The following is an 18,421-nucleotide window of genomic DNA, read 5'->3' on the forward strand; positions in this document are numbered from 1 at the left end:
GAGGGGCACCAGCTTCAGTGACACCGAAGTTGGTGTCCTGGTGGAGCAAGTCCTGGGGCAGTATGATGCCCTCTTCGGAAGTTCCCGCGCCGACAAGAAAGGACGGACTCGGATCTGGACTGACATCGTGACTGCCATCAACGCGGAGGGGGTGGCAGTCCGCGACTTACAACATGTCAAGAAGCGCTGGGAGGACTTCAGGTCCAGGACCCTGAACAAGGCCCAGCGTCTCTTGAAGGCAGCGGATGCCAAGGGGCGCCGGGGCCACTTGTCGGAAGAACAGATGAGGGTCCTGGAACGCATATCCCCAGCGCTCCACGTCCAGGTCCTTGAGAAGCAGGAGACAAATTATTGATGTCCTCTATGCAGGAGATACCATGGGAAACCCAAGATTCAGTGATCTCAATGGATTTATTTACAGCTTTTGACCTTGTAGATCAAGGACATCTTTGGTCCAAATTAAGTAGGTGGGGTTAACCGGATGCTTTGATGAACATATTTATCCACTTATATAAGGACACATCAATTCAATTTAAATTGAATAATGAGGGATCAATGTTAAAACTAATCCCCACACACAATGGTTTGATACAAGGGTGCATATTAGCCCCTGGTCTTTTTAAACGAGAGATGGCAGATGCTGATCAATATTTGCAAAAGGCTTCATTTGTACCCCCATAAATCAGAGATTTAAGGGTATTGTGGTTAGCATATGCTGACTATTTTATTTAGTTTCATAGGACTCTGATAGGGCTACAGAGAGTTATTAGTGCTTTCGTTATGTATATAGAAGAAAATGGTTTGAAGATAAATCCCAGCAACATGGTGGTGATGAAGCTCTGTATATATGTTTTACAGGCTGACAGCAACCCCTCACTTAAGGCACTGTTCCCATAGGAAAGGCTCTTTTTGGGTGGCTTATAACTGTGGTGCTGTTTGACAAAATGTATAGGGCGGTCCCGAACTTTTTAAAATCCCGATTACTTTTGCATTTAAAAACAATTCTGTCATGTCTACAGCCAGAACCACCGGAGAGATTTTCACCAAACATGCTTGAGGAGCAGTGATCTAGTCCCAGAAGCATTTTTTTTGCAAATGCACTGTTAATCTGTCCAGCATTTATTAAATATCAATACATGAATTAACATAAATGAGTGATATCCCAGTCCAGGTTGAATACTTACTTCATAATCAAGTGTAAAGGGATCCCTGCACTGTTTGCTGACTTCACGGGAAAGAGTTGATTTGTCCAATAGGGAACATGAGGAACATCACACTATTTTGAAACCAATGCCTTGTGTGATTCACAGACAGTGCACCTAGTTAACAGACAGTGTGAGCAAAAATTCAGGAAACATAACATTGCAATACTCTTGAGCATACAAAAACCTCTGGAGCTTGAGGATTGGTCTGGATTGGGTACAATATGTCTACCAAAGGACCACAAAAATACATTGGGCCTCATTCCGACTTTGGAGGTAACCACGCCGCTATTTGCGGCATGGCTGCCTCCAAAATCATTCAGACTCCGCCCTGGTGAATGGAGTAATTACCGGTCCATTCCAAGGTTGGAGAGACCGGTAATTCCCCATCACCAGGGCCCTTCCCCATTCCCATTTGAGCCCCCATAGGGCTCAATGGGAAATTGGGAAGGCGCTAATAACGGTACCGTAAATTACGGTACCGTTATTACCACTAAAGTCCCTTTGCGGGTCTCATCCTTAACGCCTGCTAAAAGCAGACGTTAAGGAAGGACCCGCAAAGGGAACTCGTAGTAGGGCGGTAAAGGTTTAATGCAACGGTCTCATTACCGGTGACCGTTAACCCTTAACGCCCTACTCTGAATGAGGCCCATTGTTTTTGTGGTGATGCATGCCAACACACCCACCAGGCTGTGGATGGTGCACTTTTCATATTAGGGGTACAGACTATTACAATAGTCTTACTCCCAAATGGTCCCAAAGAGTATGAGGTTGGGAACATTATACAAAAGGTATCCTTTTTTTCGATGCAGTCCGAGAACAGATATGTTGTCCGCATATATGTTGAGATAAAAAAAAAATGTTTTGTAAAGGGACTCAGGCCATGTGTCCAGATTTCCTTAGCAGTGTTGCAGCACTTGTCCAAGTGTTATAAACGTCTCTGTGGAACGTGTGTGGGTCTTGTTATCATCAGTGCCAGGGTGAAGTGGACATGGGGCCTAGTTGAACGCCAGGTGCCATGCCGACTTTTCCTTTACACTCATAATGTGCTGTCTCGGAAAATGTTGCCTCAGATTATAGTGGTGTAAAGAGGTAGTGTTTGCAGAATGTTGGCTGTTTCATAAGTATGGTAATAGTTTTTGTGGAATGTTGAGTGTGTGGAAGGTCGGGTGGCAAGACCAAGAAAATGTTCTGTAAAGGAACTCTGGTCTTGCACTCAGAGGCGTTGCTAGGGGGGGTCGGCGGGGGCTGTGGTTGCTATAACCCCGATTCCTTTGGTTGTAGCCCAGATAGATGCTCAGGGACTACAACCAAAAGGCTATAGCTAGCCCCGAGTCCTGACAATCCCGACATTAGCGTAGCCCTGGGTCTTTTCCAGACCTAGCAACCCCCCTGCTTGTACTCGCATCTCTTTGGAAGTGTGAAGGCACTGGGTGTAGTGTTATATGTTTCTGTGGAATGTTTGTGGGTCTTGTTATCATCAGTATCAGTTTAACATGGGCATGCCCCCTGGTTGCAGGCCAGATCCCATGAGTATGGTTCCTTGTCACTCGCGATGTACTGTTTGTACTGTGTCGTCTGTGTGGAGCATTGGGTGCATATGTAGCTTTTGTCGTAGTTCCGTAAAGAGATCTGTTGGTCTTGTAATCAGCAGTGCATGGGAAAAATGGACTCACAGTAAGTGAGTGCATAGTATTTGGTGCACAGCAGGTTTGGTGGTAGTTCTGTAAAGATGGCTGTGTGACTTATCATTGCCAGTGCTATTCCCCATGCCTAGCATTTCCCTGTCACTGACAATGCACTGATTGTACTGTTGCAAAGTGGTAGGGATTCTGGAATGTTGGTTGTTTCATGAAGTGTTTGTGACACCTGGTCGTGGGCCAGGGCCCATGCTTAAATCTATCTGCCACTGATGATATTCCTATTTGCAGTGTTGTAAAGACATAGGGCCTCATTACACGGACGGCGGTGGACCAAGGTGCTATTAGCACCTGCTATTAGGTTGCTAGGTCTGGAAAAGACCCAGGGCTACGCTAATGTCGGGATTGTCAGGACTCGGGGCTAGCTATAGCCTTTTGGTTGTAGCCCCTGAGCATCTATCTGGGCTACAACCAAAGGAATCGGGGGTATAGCAACCACAGCCCCCGCCGACCCCCCTAGCAACGCCTCTGAGTGCAAGACCAGAGTTCCTTTACAGAACATTTTTTTGGTCTTGCCACCCGACCTTCCACACACTCAACATTCCACAAAAACTATTACCATACTTATGAAACAGCCAACATTCTGCAAACACTACCTCTTTACACCACTATAATCTGAGGCAACATTTTCCGAGACAGCACATTATGAGTGTAAAGGAAAAGTCGGCATGGCACCTGGCGTTCAACTAGGCCCCATGTCCACTTCACCCTGGCACTGATGATAACAAGACCCACACACGTTCTACAGAGACGTTTATAACACTAGGACAAGTGCTGCAACACTGCTAAGGAAATCTGGACACATGGCCTGAGTCCCTTTACAAAACATTTTTTTTTTTATCTCAACATATATGCGGACTACATATCTGTTCTCGGACTGCATCGAAAAAAAGGATACCTTTTGTATAATGTTCCCAACCTCACACTCTTTGGGACCATTTGGGAGTAAGACTATTGTAATAGTCTGTACCCCTAATATGAAAAGTGCACCATCCACAGCCTGGTGGGTGTGTTGGCATGCATCACCACAAAAACAATGGGCCTCATTCAGAGTAGGGCGTTAAGGGTTAACGGTCACCGGTAATGAGACCGTTGCGTTAAACCTTTACCGCCCTACTACGAGTTCCCTTTGCGGGTCCTTCCTTAACGTTTGCTTTTAGCACCTTGGTCCATGCCGGTAAAATACCGGCACCGCCTTGGTGGAAAGGGGAATTACCGCCCTATTCCAAGGTTGGTGGGGCGGTAATTCCCCCTTCCCCCATTGCCCTTCCCCATTCCCATTTTTGCCCCATGGGGCATAATGGGAATGGGGAAGGTGCTAATTACGGCACCGCAAATTGCGGTACTGTAATTAGTTCCCTGGTCCCTTTGTGGGTTGGTTTTTAACGCCTGCAAAAAGCAGGCGTTAAATTCTCCAACCCGCAAAGGGACCTCGTAGTAAGGTGGTAAGGGTTAACGGTCACCGGTACCATTAACGGTGACCGTTAACCCTTACCGCCGTCCGTGTAATGAGGAACATAGTGTTTGTAGAATGTTGGCTGGATGGCTGTTTCGTAGTTCCTTTGTTAGTGCTTGTGCAATGTCACGTATGGTGTTGCTTGGGCAGTAAAAACAAAATTGGAAAGGGCAGAGTTCCTGTTCCCACTTTTTCTTGGTGCTGTCGAGGCACAGGTTGCAGGGGTGTAACAGTTTGTGTAGAAAGTTTGTTGGCCTTGTTATTGGTAATGTTAGCACAAAGTGGGCACCGGATCTGCTCACAGGCCTGACCTTGTGCCCAAATACATATGGTACTTGTGCTGTACTGCTTTTAGTGTTGTAAATGTATTTGTGAAATGATGGGTGTGTACTAGGTTTTGTGGAAGTTCTGTTAAGCTCCAGAGAAAAGTGTTTCAATGTCCACTTTTCTCTGGCACTGATGATTCACCGGTTGTAGCATTGCAAATAGATAATGTCCGTGGAATGTTTGGTTTGTAGCAGGTTGGTGGTACTTGTGCTCGTTTTTCCTGGTACTGTTGATGCCGTGGTCTTAGGGTTGTAAATGAGTATGTGAAATGCTGGGTTCATGGTAGGTTGAGTGGCAGTTCTGTGAAATTGATGTGGACTACTGAATGTTAAATCAGGGTTACATTTAGGCCAGAGGCTGACTGTAAGTGTTGTAGTATTGTTTTAACTGCCAGTGGATGTGCTTTTAGTTGTTTGGGTTTTGCCATGTTCAGTGACAGTGTAAGAATATTTGTGTTTTTATACTAGCCTCACTGTGGTGTGACACACCAGTCTGATATCCCCACTTATACAATCCCGCCCCACAATTCTTGGCAACGAGTAGAAAGTGTTGTTTTCAGAACTCAAAATGTATTTAAAAATTAATGTAACTTCAACTAAGTTGGTTTGCAGCTTTACCCAGGTAATCACTACAATGAGAGATTGATACCGAAATCAAATAGTCAACAAAATCAATGTACCTGCCTATATGAACCTCACAATGATCATGCCACAGCAAGCATTCGTGTTCATTCTACAGAAATATCATACTCTAAAAAAATATTATGCATTGTAAATACTCCTTCTATACATTCTTTGATCTCAGGTGCAATTTATATTTTCTGTTCTTAGTATTTGGGGCTCAGGATATCACAGTAGGCTTTAAACTTTACATCTTTTTGCACTCCAAAACACATAGTAAAGATGGTCATGGAATACAAAGGATATTTTGACAGCAAATACATTCTCTCTGCACATGATATCCAATTTATAAGGACATGTTAAAAAATCCAGGACTTTTTAAGCTTCAAAGTTGCAAGAATTTGCTTTTTGGGACCTAAAGCTGTGTTCTTAAGTTGATAACATATTACCGATGATTGGGCCAGAATACAACACTCAGTTGATTTACTTGAATTTTGTGGCCTGGTGTATTCATTGGAATATTGCAAAATAACCTATTTTCTAAGTGGTGACGCGTCAAAGTTTTGGCCCTTGTGCTTTAGTATTTACAGTAAACTGTATTGAAAATAAACTTCGAACTGGTCAAAGCTGATAAGATCTATTGCTTTACCAAACAAAATATTGCCTGCACATTTAGTTCAACTTTTTCAAGGGACTCCTCGTAAACATGGTAGCAAACAAAATGTGCAATCCAGCAACAAACTCTTTTTAACAATGCCTCCCTCTTGTACTTCTGGAGAGACTTTCTGTCATTTGTCTAATTTAGGCCATCATCCTTTGCTCCAAAGTGTCTTACTCACCAGTATGTCTGCAAATACACGAATAACCTATAGTTAGAACAAATGTAAATTTACAAGACCATTACAGACATTCAGGCTCAGAATGGCATATAGGGCAATAGGGCAATAGGGCACTGCCCGAACCAAAAACGCAGAATGCTAGGATCGGCCAGTTTGATACATTTCTTTACCATTCGGCTAGTAGTTTTGACCAGTGTTAGTGAAAAAATATTCTTTAAAATGCACAGTCTGTCGCAAAAGGAATGAATTGCCATTTGCAACTGTGGGGCACTTTTGCATTGGTGTGCACAACAATTTTATGCCCCAGTCCGACCCTGCAGCCATTACCATTTGTTGGCCCTCATAGGTAGTACATTATATGTACTATGTTTTGTACGAGAATTTATGTATAACATTTTGATGTTGTCTTTATATGTTTTATATATTTTTAATCATTGGGTAAAGGGGAAAAATCCAAAAGTGATTAAAAACATATTTTCAGTTAATAATGGGGTAGTTACATTTAATAATATGCACATTAGTGTACGTTCATAACACTGCTAAATGCCAACCTTGCAGTGTGGTTAATTCTTTATAATAGTACAACACTGGTTGCTGTATGCTAATTTTAAGGTTTAAAGCCTGCAGGTAGATGTTAATTTTTAAGTGTAGAGATCAATGCAAATTATTTAATTTAAAGGTTTGTTGGCAGTGCTGACTTTAGGTTGTTGAATACACATGTATTTATTAGTTATATTATAGTATTTATATAGAAAATATTGCCTATAGTAAAGTGTTAACATTGTAATGTAGTTGGGCATCCACTAGCACATTCTCACTGTTATGTTAAAAAGAATGAACTCTGAAGGTAAAACTTTAATTGGCAAATGTTCATTTTAGAACTAGTAAGTAGGCGGTTTGTAAGTTTTCTGCTAATAATGTTTTATGAGAGCTGCAGGTATAATTACACAAACGTGTGTGTTACAAACACCGTGTAATGGAAAGATGTAGTACTGAAATGTATGGTATATTGTGCCAACTGTGGTGAATATTTTGCAACCCATAGGCACTTGTCCATATGTGAAGATGGTCACTTTATAGTTGTTTTGTGCTACGTCTGTCAAATGCCCTGACCTGCTTTATTTAAAAGTTGCAGAAAATGTACATTATCACAGTTTTGTATCGATGTATGCACATGTTCCAAATGAACAATGTGGATAGTTGCTGAGACTGCATGCATGTTTCTAAGTGTATGCAATATCCAGAATTTCATTCACAGAAATGCTTTCTGTCTCAGGAATTTCTGGTCAGTGCACAATGAACTCTTGGGATTCTTCTTTTGTGTCTATGGCAAATTTAACAATACCTGCACATGAGTCAACTAAGTCTCTAATCACACATACACTGTGATATGTGTGAGGATTTCTTGTTTCACTTCTGTGCAGGTGAGTGAGTGTACTGCATGGCTGTTGAGAGTCATGCAGGTAAATATCATTTACAAGCAGTTACAATTGAAACCGCAGAATTACAGCAACATTTGCATTGACTCCAGTGCTGTTCTCAAATGTAAAGTGATCAGCAGATGTACAGTGTGATGGGTTTGAGCTATGTGTGTTGTTTTTGTTTGTGCTTTTTAAGGGTTACCACACGTATCTCTGATGTGGTTCTATACTCTACATTGAGTCTTTTGGAAAGGTCTATATTTTTCGGGTACTGGTTATATGTCCCATATATGTATGGAGAGTACACATAACAAAGTCTATCATATTTTAGAATGCAAGGAATGTCCGCTTTTAATTTGCTTACAACTAAATTAGACCCTTGAGTGCATGAGCATGTGAAAGTGCCATGTAACCCTTTAAAGACTGTATTGAATTTGTGTACAAGCACACTGTCCAGGGTTAGACCTTGAGACTTGTGAATTGTTACAACATATGCTAGAGAGATAATTGTTCTCTTCTTACACTTATATATTTTTTTTAAAGAAGTTAGCATGATGATGTGCAAGGAATGTTTTAAGCTTGCTGTAGTTTGTCAAATTTGTCAATGACAAACTTGATAGCATCTTGATTTGAACCAGCAACTTGACCCATTGCTCCATTCACACACCCTTGGTGCCCATCCAGGTTGTTGCATCTCAGAATAATGCAGCAGTTAAGGGAGAGAGAAAACACATCTTATTACAGGCGCACAGAGATTCGACTGAATCACCCCCATCCTTAGCAAACTAAATTAGCTTCCTCTCCAGGCCAGGATATTGTTGAAGACTGTATCATCTACAAAGCAGTCACGAGCAGCACTATGCTTCCAAGTGTTATACAAGATTCCTATTATCAAATGTTTTGAAAAGAGGGTAGCATTCGACTGGTGTTAACTGCAGGAGATCACCAAATACAATGGGCCTCATTACGACCCTGGCGGTAAGGGGTTTACGCCAGTGTTAGCTGCGCCGACCCCTTACCGCCAATTACGAGGTCCCTTAGCGCCATGGCGCTTTTAACACCTGCTTTTAGCAGGTGTTAAAATCCATGGCGCTAAGGGACCATGGAGTTAATTACGCCACCGTAATTTACGGTGGCGTAATTAACGCCTTCCCCACTCCCATTATGCCCTATGGGGCAAAAATGGGAATGGGGAAGGGTAAATGGGGATTGGGGACTTACCGCCCCGCCAAGGTCAGAATGGGGCGGTAAGTCCGCCAACCACCATGGCGTAAACGTAGTTTACGCCATGGTGGTAAAGTCACGGCCCAGGCGGTAACTTACCGCCTGGGTCGTAATGAGGCCCAATGATATGCTTTCCTCCAAAAAGTTCGTAAAATCTATTCCTACATTCCTACATTCTCAGGTAAATGAAGGCACAGATGTGTGTCAGCATGAGCATCGCAAGGGCATGAGATATAGGACCTGATTCACAGAACGTTTTCCTATGGGATTGTGCCATTATAAAACGCTTCCATGAATCAGGCCCATAGTTGTGTCACTTACCATAACTGGTGAATTTTTAGATTTTGCGCTGAAACCATAACATCCCTTTAATAAAGTTTTTGCACTCCATAAATATATAGTTATCTCAGATAAGGACTTATAAGGTCATCTAATTGATCCAAGTACTTCAAAACTGTATACTCTGTACTTAATCATTCCTTCCAGAGCTTGCTATACCTTTCTGTCAGGTAACATTCTTAGTTTATTCTTTAGCCGCTTCCTTTGTTATCAATCTGCACCTTGGCGGGCAATAACTCTTGTCTATATTTCCTTGAGGTATTTTAAAGACTCAGTCACATGCCACACTCTTGAGACTATGCATGTTACATCCTTGCAGTGTCTAATCTACATTTCGTCTTTTGGGGAGTACCTTGAAATGACACGCTCAACATGAGGCCCCATCAGTAAGCTATACTGCTCAAATTTCCTTTTTCCTAATGCCTTTACAGGAAGTTTGAAAATGTTGAGCTCATTGCTCAGGATATTCACAATGTACCTCACCCTTGTGATGGCATCCAGTACCCAAGTTATTCCTTAGAAAACACCCCAGGCTTTCTCATTCAGGTGCATTCATTATTATATTCCACCTCTCTTAACCCCTTTAGCATATTCCTAAATTATTCCTCAGACTGTTACACTCCATTATTGAAGAAGTATTACATAAAAGAACAAACATAATTTGACATTGCATATGTGAACCACAGAGGTGTATAATAATTATAATAATGCCATTCCCTGTGCGGCTCCAAGGAGGAAATAATGAAGGAAAAAACAAGCTATGTTGATCTGAATATATAAGAATATATACTAAGTCATACAGAAATATCTGATTATTGCTCATATGCCATACAAATTATTCAAGAGGTCTGTACAATTAGATCAATTGGAATTCAAAGGCAAAGAAAAGCTGAATATTGTTCTGTCTTTAAAGGTTTGAAACCAGTGGATTTACCTTCACCTTCACAAAAGGCTTATGTATATCAAAGGAAAACAAGAGCATCTGTGTTTATATAAGGAACACCATTAATTTACCTACTTGGTAAATACAGGATATTAGTCCAATTATTTAAGAAATTCATGGTCACAAATGGTCACAAATGTGTACACATGTTTTAAGCACACACTTAATTTTATAGATGTTAACCTGCTGTCAAAGCAACAGTATTTAATAAACAGACAGTTCTAGTGTCCACATTAACCTTTGCCTTTAAAATCATTAGTCAAAATAGAGATTCCATGTGAGCTCAAAAATCATTAAATATTGGAAAGAAAGGAAACCCCATTAACCCTTTAATCAATGTATTTGACGAAAAATGAATACTTATCCTACACCTGGTTTTGGTCCTCCAACACTTTAAAAAACACTTGCAAAAATGCACAGATTGAGTTCCATTTTAAAAATCCATTTAATTACAAAAATGTCTTATCTTTGAATTCAATTATGATGAGCAAATTCTAATTACTCTGAAAATGCCCAATCAAAATACTATAACAATATGGCCCTCATTACGGGATCAGCGGTAAAATCCATCGGAAGGCAACGGGCCGTATAACGGTTTCTGCCGCCCGATATGCCGGTGCTACCGGGATATCATAAGCAGAGGTGGAACGGTAAATCCCCATTCCAGTGGAGTCCAATAGGAGGGTGCCGGTGCTTCAGTGAAAACACAGCTGGTAAGGGCCTCAACTCCCGGCAGGTCAGGCTTGCCGGGAGTACCATGGCCCTGCTCTCAGACTCATAGTTTACCAGTCCACAAAGTGTGCCGGCACTCTTATTTCCAGACCGCCAATTTTATAATGAAGCCCTATGCTTAGAAAATGCACATTTCTCCATATAATTAACACATATTGCTAAAGCCAGTCTGTTGTGAGTAACATGATTCAAATAATTGTGTTAGACTCTGCATTGGTTCCCAAACAATAATATCTTGTTTAGCTCAATCTCATATAAAAACAAATTAAGCTATATAAAAAATGAATATGTTCATAGTGATGGACTCACAGTTACAATGGTGGATATGAAATAGAAGGTAGAAACTCCACTTAATGACCTTCTAAACCTTGAGAGCAAAGGGAAATTTGAGGGGGGATATTCCAAATGTCCCTTAATGATATCAGATCAATAAGAGTGCCCATCCAATAGCATATGGATGTAGCAGAATACCCTGATGTGTGAAGTGAAAGAAGAACACACATTCCAAACCCTATGGGCAGCGGAAGAGAACACGTTATTCCTGTAAATTGACAACATAGATGATGTGAGAGAGGAAATCCATGTCAAATCTGCAGGCAGGTAGCTAAAGCATGTAATTCCAGAACACAGTAGAATTTGTCCACAGAGCAAGAAGGGGAGACTGCTGAGAAAGATAGATAGGTTAAAGAAGAAGGTTAAACCAGGACTGCTGAGCAAAATGTTGCAGAAAGAGAAGGAAGCAGGTGCAGACTCTTTGGTTGGGGAAGGAACAAACAATGAAATAAATGAGGTAAAAATAAATGCTAAGGATGTAGGGGCAAAAGGAAAGAAAAATAGGGGAGCAGAAATTGCAGAATACAGTGGTGTGGATGCAGGAAATTCATGACAGAGATTGATAGTTGCAAGAAGTTGTCAGAAAAAAGAGAACTGATGGAGATGAGGGTGGACTGAAAAAATAAAGGGAGGACAGGAGCTGATGGGAGGATAGAAGATAAGGGAAGAAATGGTAGACTGCACACTATATAGGAACATGTGGGCTAACAAAGATGAGAACAGGGGCAACACTAACTAATGGGTACAGAGTTTAGTAAAATAATAGAGGTGAAACAGGAGAAATGTTTGAGACTAGCTCTTGGTGAGGAGTTAGGTTGAGGATTGAAGAAGGGAGAGCAGAAAACGGAAGAAAAAAAGTGTATAAAATGGGGGAGGAACAGAAATGTTCACAATATAGATGGCAGAGGACAGAGAATTGCATAACTGTTAGGGAAAGATAGTGATATGGGAATAGGCGAAAGATGTAAGTCTAACAAATATGTATAGCTATTTCAGCTATACTGAGTCAGGTATCCTTAAGAAGAAATGTGCATGCTATTCAACTAGACATCCACGATTCATGGTGGATGCAAAACACATGTAACAGATATCAGATATCCAGGGAATGTGTCCTTTCTCCCTAAGGTGAGCCGCAACCTTTCAGACTTTGGGAGGTGAACCTGCTATGCAAGCACTCCCTAGTGGACAGGGCAAGCGGTATCTCAATGGGGGAACTCCCCCATTGGGGAGCAAAGCATCCCCAAGTAGCAATGTCAATCTAACTGTCTTTCATATTGATTCCCAAGCATTCATAGGGTATAGGATAGTTGAAAAATGTTATGGTGTAGGGCCCTTTTGAACAGGTTTGGCTTGGCTTCTACTCTCTGCTGTTGAATATGCCCAACTGCAGTCAAGAACCAATGGGATTGTTTTCCTCCTTCCGGGGAGGAACTTACAATTCTCTGCACCTGTGAGAGGCCGGAGCGAGTAATGCAGGCAGAAGAGGTGAGCAGTCTGTGTTGGAGCACAGAGGAGGAGTAGCCTCCCTTGGCGGAGCCTGAAGGTGGGACCATGTTGGAAGGGTGGTGGGCAGGGATCCTGCAGAATGCTGCCAAAGCGACTGTAGTGCCTGGGACCATCTTCCCACCTAGGAAGTCACTGGCCCACGAAAGCAGCACACCAACATTGAACAACCTCAACGCTGCAGTCTTGTCCCAGAGCAATAGGAAGACCCGACCATGAGAACGCTGGGGCCGCGGTTCTGTAGTGCCACCTTCCCGAGCTGTAACACTGCCACAACACAGGTGCACAGTGGCAGAGAAGGAACGGGTGGAGGGGCACAGAAGAAAGCAGCAAATATCTACAAGTGAGAACATCCCAAAAGAAAGGGAAACTGATCTGAGAAACCCCTGAGGGGTGAAAAACGAAAGTATCCCTAAAAGGGGTGAATACTAATCAGAAACTAAAGGCATGAACGGCCAATGAGAATATGAAAGGCTGCTACCCAAGAAGGGGGTGACTGGAGAACAATGGACAGATGGCCTGAAGGGGCCGATAACGTAAGCCAAGCTAAGCAATACAAGAACAACAGTAGTCTTGGAAAGGATAACTCAGAGACTTCTTGTGTTTGCCAAGGACAGGAGAGTACCAACCAGGATTACTCCAAGCTGGAGAAACACTGTTTGAACATTTGAGATGCTTTGCACAGGGATTCCAAACCTTTTCCATTAGTTAAACTATCCTACTTTTGAGAACCTGTAATAGGCTAGGCCCCGACCGAGAGTCACTGAGAGAGAAAATAAGAATCAGGTGGAGTTTGAAAACCAGCCCTGAGAGAAAAGGTTTAGTGAGTCTTAACTCACTTAGGCTCCGTTATATATTGCTTAGTTTTAATGGTAGGGCACACCTAGGTTAGAATAGGTTTTATAGACAGAGGCCAGAGTTTATGTGGGATATCCTGACGAGAACCAGTTTTGTTATTTTCTTTATAGTTAGGAACCCATCCTTGTAGATATAGGGCCAGTAGAGTATTCTTCTTCTTTCATAAGTACAATTGAACCATGTCTAATTGTCCATGGCTATTTGTCTCCTGTATCTACCCTACCACACTAGCTAAGTAATTATCAACACATATAGTTGGGACACCTCTATAAATAGTTTGAGAAACCCTATTCAGACAGCAGGAATATTGCCTTTATTTGTTTTTCAGGATTCAAATGTGGTTCCTCTCTCTATAAAGGGCCAGTGGCAACATTTCACCTGGCCTTTGGTCAATTATTTATTGTCCCTATTACGGCAATTGAATGATCCATATTAGACAGACTTTTTCAGTGTCGATGATCAAGACACGACGTGGGTTATAAAATGGCATGGGTATGCTGCATGATTTACTGATGGGGTTCTATACAGTTACCCCTAAATTGGTCGCTATTGGTAATACATCTTTCAACTGAAATACAGCAATTAATGCCACTTAAACATTATTTCTAAATCTGTCTATCTGCCCGCTATGAAAATACAGTGGGTCCTCTCAAAGCAGACCATTGAACTGGTGTCTCCATCTATTGCTGTCTGATGAATATGCATGAGTTGTGGCAGAGTGTATAATTGTTGTATGCCAATTTGATAATTTGGGTACCTTGGGCACTGGTGTAGAGTCCATTCAACCGAACATACCCCTTTGTGCTGGCCTTGCTCAGAAACAACACCACATTTTAATTAGCTTTGATAACATATTAACACATTGTTATTTCAACCATCTCCTTTGCAGGTAACAGACATTAAAGAGAAGCTAAAGCTAACAAAAAAATTCTGGTCATCGTTACCGCACACAATCTGCAAAGATGATAGAACAACAGCTGGCGCGTCCATTGAAGAAGACTGCTGGAACGGCCACGGCAAGGGCAGGTAAGTGATCTAAAATAGCCTGGTCCATCTTTCACACATGCATCTGTTTTCTATTAATTAATTTGAATTAAAGGGTTGTGGAATTTGAGAAAGCATTTCATTAGATGGATCACCAGTGAATTATGTTGCTCTTTCAACATTGGATTTTGGAATTTTATTCTTGCACTTGTAGGATTTATATTGTAAGCTAGGAACCAAAAAATGTGTTGGTCCCTTCCTTATTTCTGAAGTGATTTCCCAGTTGACAAAGCAAAGAATAAAGTTGGGTTTGTTTTCAGGGCTTACTAAAGTCCGCAGCTTCTTCTAAACTGCAGGTTCGCTGGGAAGTCTAAAGACTACATCCTGGAAGCTCAGTTACCATTTTTTGAAGGGGAAAAGCGACAAGCTGTACGCCGGTATAAAACAGCAAGACGACAACGAACTACCACTGTTCTCCCTCCCATGCATGCTATGGCTGGAGGGCAGAGGGCAGGCCATTGTCTTCCCTACTCTCTAGTAATAGCACAACCTGAATGAAGAGATATCCTGGGGGCAACCCATCACTCTAGTGGACTGGTCTGAGTTCTGTTCTGTAACTCATGTTCACTGCTCCACAGCATTATAAAATGGCCTGCACCCCTGATAGCAGTCTGAGGTCAACAGACGAAAACCTTCAGAGTGAGCTGAAGCAGCGCTATAGGAAGTTTCATGGAAACCAGGAGGACCAACTTTTCATCATTTCAAATACTATCTGTGTTTGCCATTACTGCCTGATTAATGACGGAGACCACAGTTCACAGACTCATAAGCAAAAACACCTAACAATGTGTTAGAAATCCTGATGGCACAACACCACAAACTCTCCCCCACTTATTAATATGCAAGGTGCAATTTCACCCTGATCTCCATTTTTGGCTACTTCGTGACAGGGCTGCTGCACAATCGTGCAATACTAATACTCGTGATCTCTAAATGCCATTCTGGAACCAGCAGCAAAAGGGTACAGCGTGGTAGGATTTGTCTAGAGCTATCTAGTGCCAGACGTTTCCGGTAGCTATATTGTAGATCCGAAGAGAAGAGGGCACTGGGATGGCCCAGCATATCTTTATACAGCCATGCAGCCCAGTTTAAGATCATTTACAAGTGGTGTCACACATTTTCCACTTAATGTTGGTGGCTCGATCACAAGATGATGATCAAGTACAGTAGGAGGCACCTATTTAAACCCTGTTATGGTGATTATTTTAGAAACCTAAAATGATCCTGCATTAAAATGGGGTCTGATAAGTTTTCCCTCTTAAACCTGTTTGTGGGTGGCAGAGGATTTGAGAAATTGAGCAATGGAGCCTCTGCTGATGTATCTGATTTGGTTGAGGATGGTTCCAGTTTATCCTTGGAGTGCTACATGGGAGTTCTTTCAGTTGCTAGTGTCTGAGAGGCTGCAATATTTATAGCTTAGGCTTTGGTATCACCACCCTGTATTAGACATGCAGCCATTAACATGCGTATATCTTTTGAAAACACAGTAAAATCTCAAACAAGAACATAGGGTCCCATTTGTAGGCTTTCTGGTGTAGTTGAAAAGATGTGAATCTTGGAAATACTAAGAGGGTTGGGAGAGTGACTTGGGTAATCCCTTGTAGGGGGCAAGTGGGAATTTACCTGGCGCGATGGTTGCTAGTCCTTCATGCGTTCTGCACAGGTAAGTGAATCTACACATTCTGCATACATGCAACCAGGCTTCCTTTCACCTCAGAAATATATATTTATTTATTTAGTAGTTTATTTATTCTGTTGCTTGGATAGCGCGCCAAGCCCTGAGGCATCTGTGCGCAATTAATCCTCCAGATACTGGCGGGAGTATGGGGTTGTTGGTTCTCTTTAATGTACAACATATACATGTAAAGATTGTTAAATGTTGGTCCCAAAACAAAAGTATAACAAATAAGGATATGCATAATAGAAGCATAATCCGTGAGGTAAACATACTATGGGATCTAGAGCAAGGGCAGTGCTAGGCTTCCGGCAATCCTTGCTGCAATGTCCAGATGCCTTTAGTAAGGTTCTTTCTAGGAACGCAGTACTGGCTGCTAAATTGATGGTGGCAGCTTCACGGGTTAAGGTGGAGACCCCTGCACCACAGCAGTGGTGGCCTAAGCTCTGGTTAGTCAGGGCAATAGAACTGCTCATGCTCATGCTTCCAGGTGCAAGGAGATTTTGTCACCTTTTGGAGCTTATATGACCCAACAAGAAAGGTCTTCTCCTGTAAGACTAAGGGCATTGCATTTATTTAATGCTTGAGGTCCACTTGCCTTGTTGCACTTGGATTGGTGGTGAATGGCAGGGTCCTGAATATGGGCCTGGGCTTCTTTTGCAGTTGCACATGTGAAGGAAGGAGCACTGTTCTTTCACCAGGGGTTGGGTTTTGGGGTGCAACTATGGGCAGAGAGCCGACAAGTGGAGATGTTCTAACTCTGGAATTGCTTTTGGTTTACCACACATTTGGGTGTTGTGTTTGGCAGGTCATGAATATCTCTGTTTTCAAAAAACAACTTTTTAATTCACAGTGGTTGGCAAAGCCAATAGATCCGGCTTTGTAAATCTGGAGAGTAAGGGTTTTCTGTAAGTCTCCAAGGACAAAAAGGGCCTCATTACAACCATGTCGGTCTGGGAACTACGGTACCGGTAAGCATGCCGGTACTGTGGTTCCCGGAACGCCATACTACGTGCTCTGCTCGCGGGTGCCGTTTCACCCGCCAGGTTTTTCCTGGCAGGTGTAACGGCACCCGCGAGCAGAGCACGTCGGATGCACCGGCACAACTCTGAATGTGCCGGTGCATCCGACGTCCCCATCCCCTTTCAACCCTATGGGGTAGAATGGGGATCGGGACGCCCTTCATTCCGGCACCCGAAAATGGGCAATTACCGGGTCCGCCGAGCTTTGCAGGTGCCGGAAAAAATGCAACTCCGGCGGCAGCTGTGCCCTTAATAAGGGCACTGCTACCGTCAGAGTTGTAATGAGGCCCAATATGTTTACTGTTTACATTTGCAGAGATAGACCTATTGGCTTTGCCAATGCTTTTTATTGTAGATTTGAACTTGAATGGGCTACCTAATGATTTCACTCCATAATGTTTGAATAGACAGTACTGTTTTCTTCCTGTGTGTAGCTCATATGGTATGTTCATACAGGATAGATTACAAAGGGTTGATTATAGAGAGTTGAGTGGATGTACAATGTTGTGCGCATAAACACCGCCAGCCTAAGTTTGACATTTTTCTGAAATTCAGAGAACCATGTTCTGTAGAATACACTGAGGCATAACATCACACATTGGTGAAACAAAAGTAATCCAACCTCATCTCCCACCCCTCCGGAAACCCTCTATGACTGCATGGAAATAAGCAGATGCCCTATTCCAAAACCCAGAGTGGGCTGTGGAGACCAGGAAAGCCGAAATATCGAGGACCTGTTACGAGAGCCGCCGGCAACCTGGGTGCGGTACAAGGTGGGAGCGGCAGATTGACCTCCAAGCCCACTCCTGATCCTCCTACCTTCACTGTTCATTATGAGCCAGTGCCAGACAGAGAAGCATGCTGGCCCTTTGTGTGGATAAAGTCAATAGTAGTGACTCCCAACTGCGAGTGATAATAAGGGAGGTCAGGGCAGCTCTAGGTTAGAACCAGAGACTCCAGAGGAAACAAGAGAATAATTCCCCAAAACTCAGGACTGTGAGTGAAAAACTAAACACCATCTGCTGAAACACTGCAAGGTCCTATGCGACCTTTATGGGAAAAGAAGAAAGAAAGAAACAACTGCAGCGATGTGAAAGAAACATGCACCGTGCACAGAGCCACATTGTGGGATGCTGGGCACTTGAAGGAATCTCCTCGATCACTCACGAAATGCAGCAGAGTA

General features: G+C 42.6%; 1 protein-coding gene across 2 annotated transcripts in view; it reads left to right on the forward strand.

Annotated features, from left to right (window-relative positions):
• The window catches only part of GPC6 (glypican 6), a 3,633,782-nt gene that overhangs the window by 3,578,844 nt on the left and 36,517 nt on the right, over positions 1–18,421 (forward strand). For both annotated transcript variants that reach the window (XM_069639953.1, XM_069639952.1), the window contains one exon: positions 14,387–14,523. In XM_069639953.1, the coding sequence (XP_069496054.1) occupies positions 14,387–14,523 (137 nt within the window). The remainder of the gene's footprint in view (positions 1–14,386; positions 14,524–18,421) is intronic.

Source organism: Ambystoma mexicanum, chromosome 7q (genome assembly GCF_040938575.1).
Source record: "Ambystoma mexicanum isolate Mex_15411 chromosome 7q, UKY_AmexF1_1, whole genome shotgun sequence".
Lineage (NCBI taxonomy): Eukaryota > Metazoa > Chordata > Amphibia > Caudata > Ambystomatidae > Ambystoma > Ambystoma mexicanum.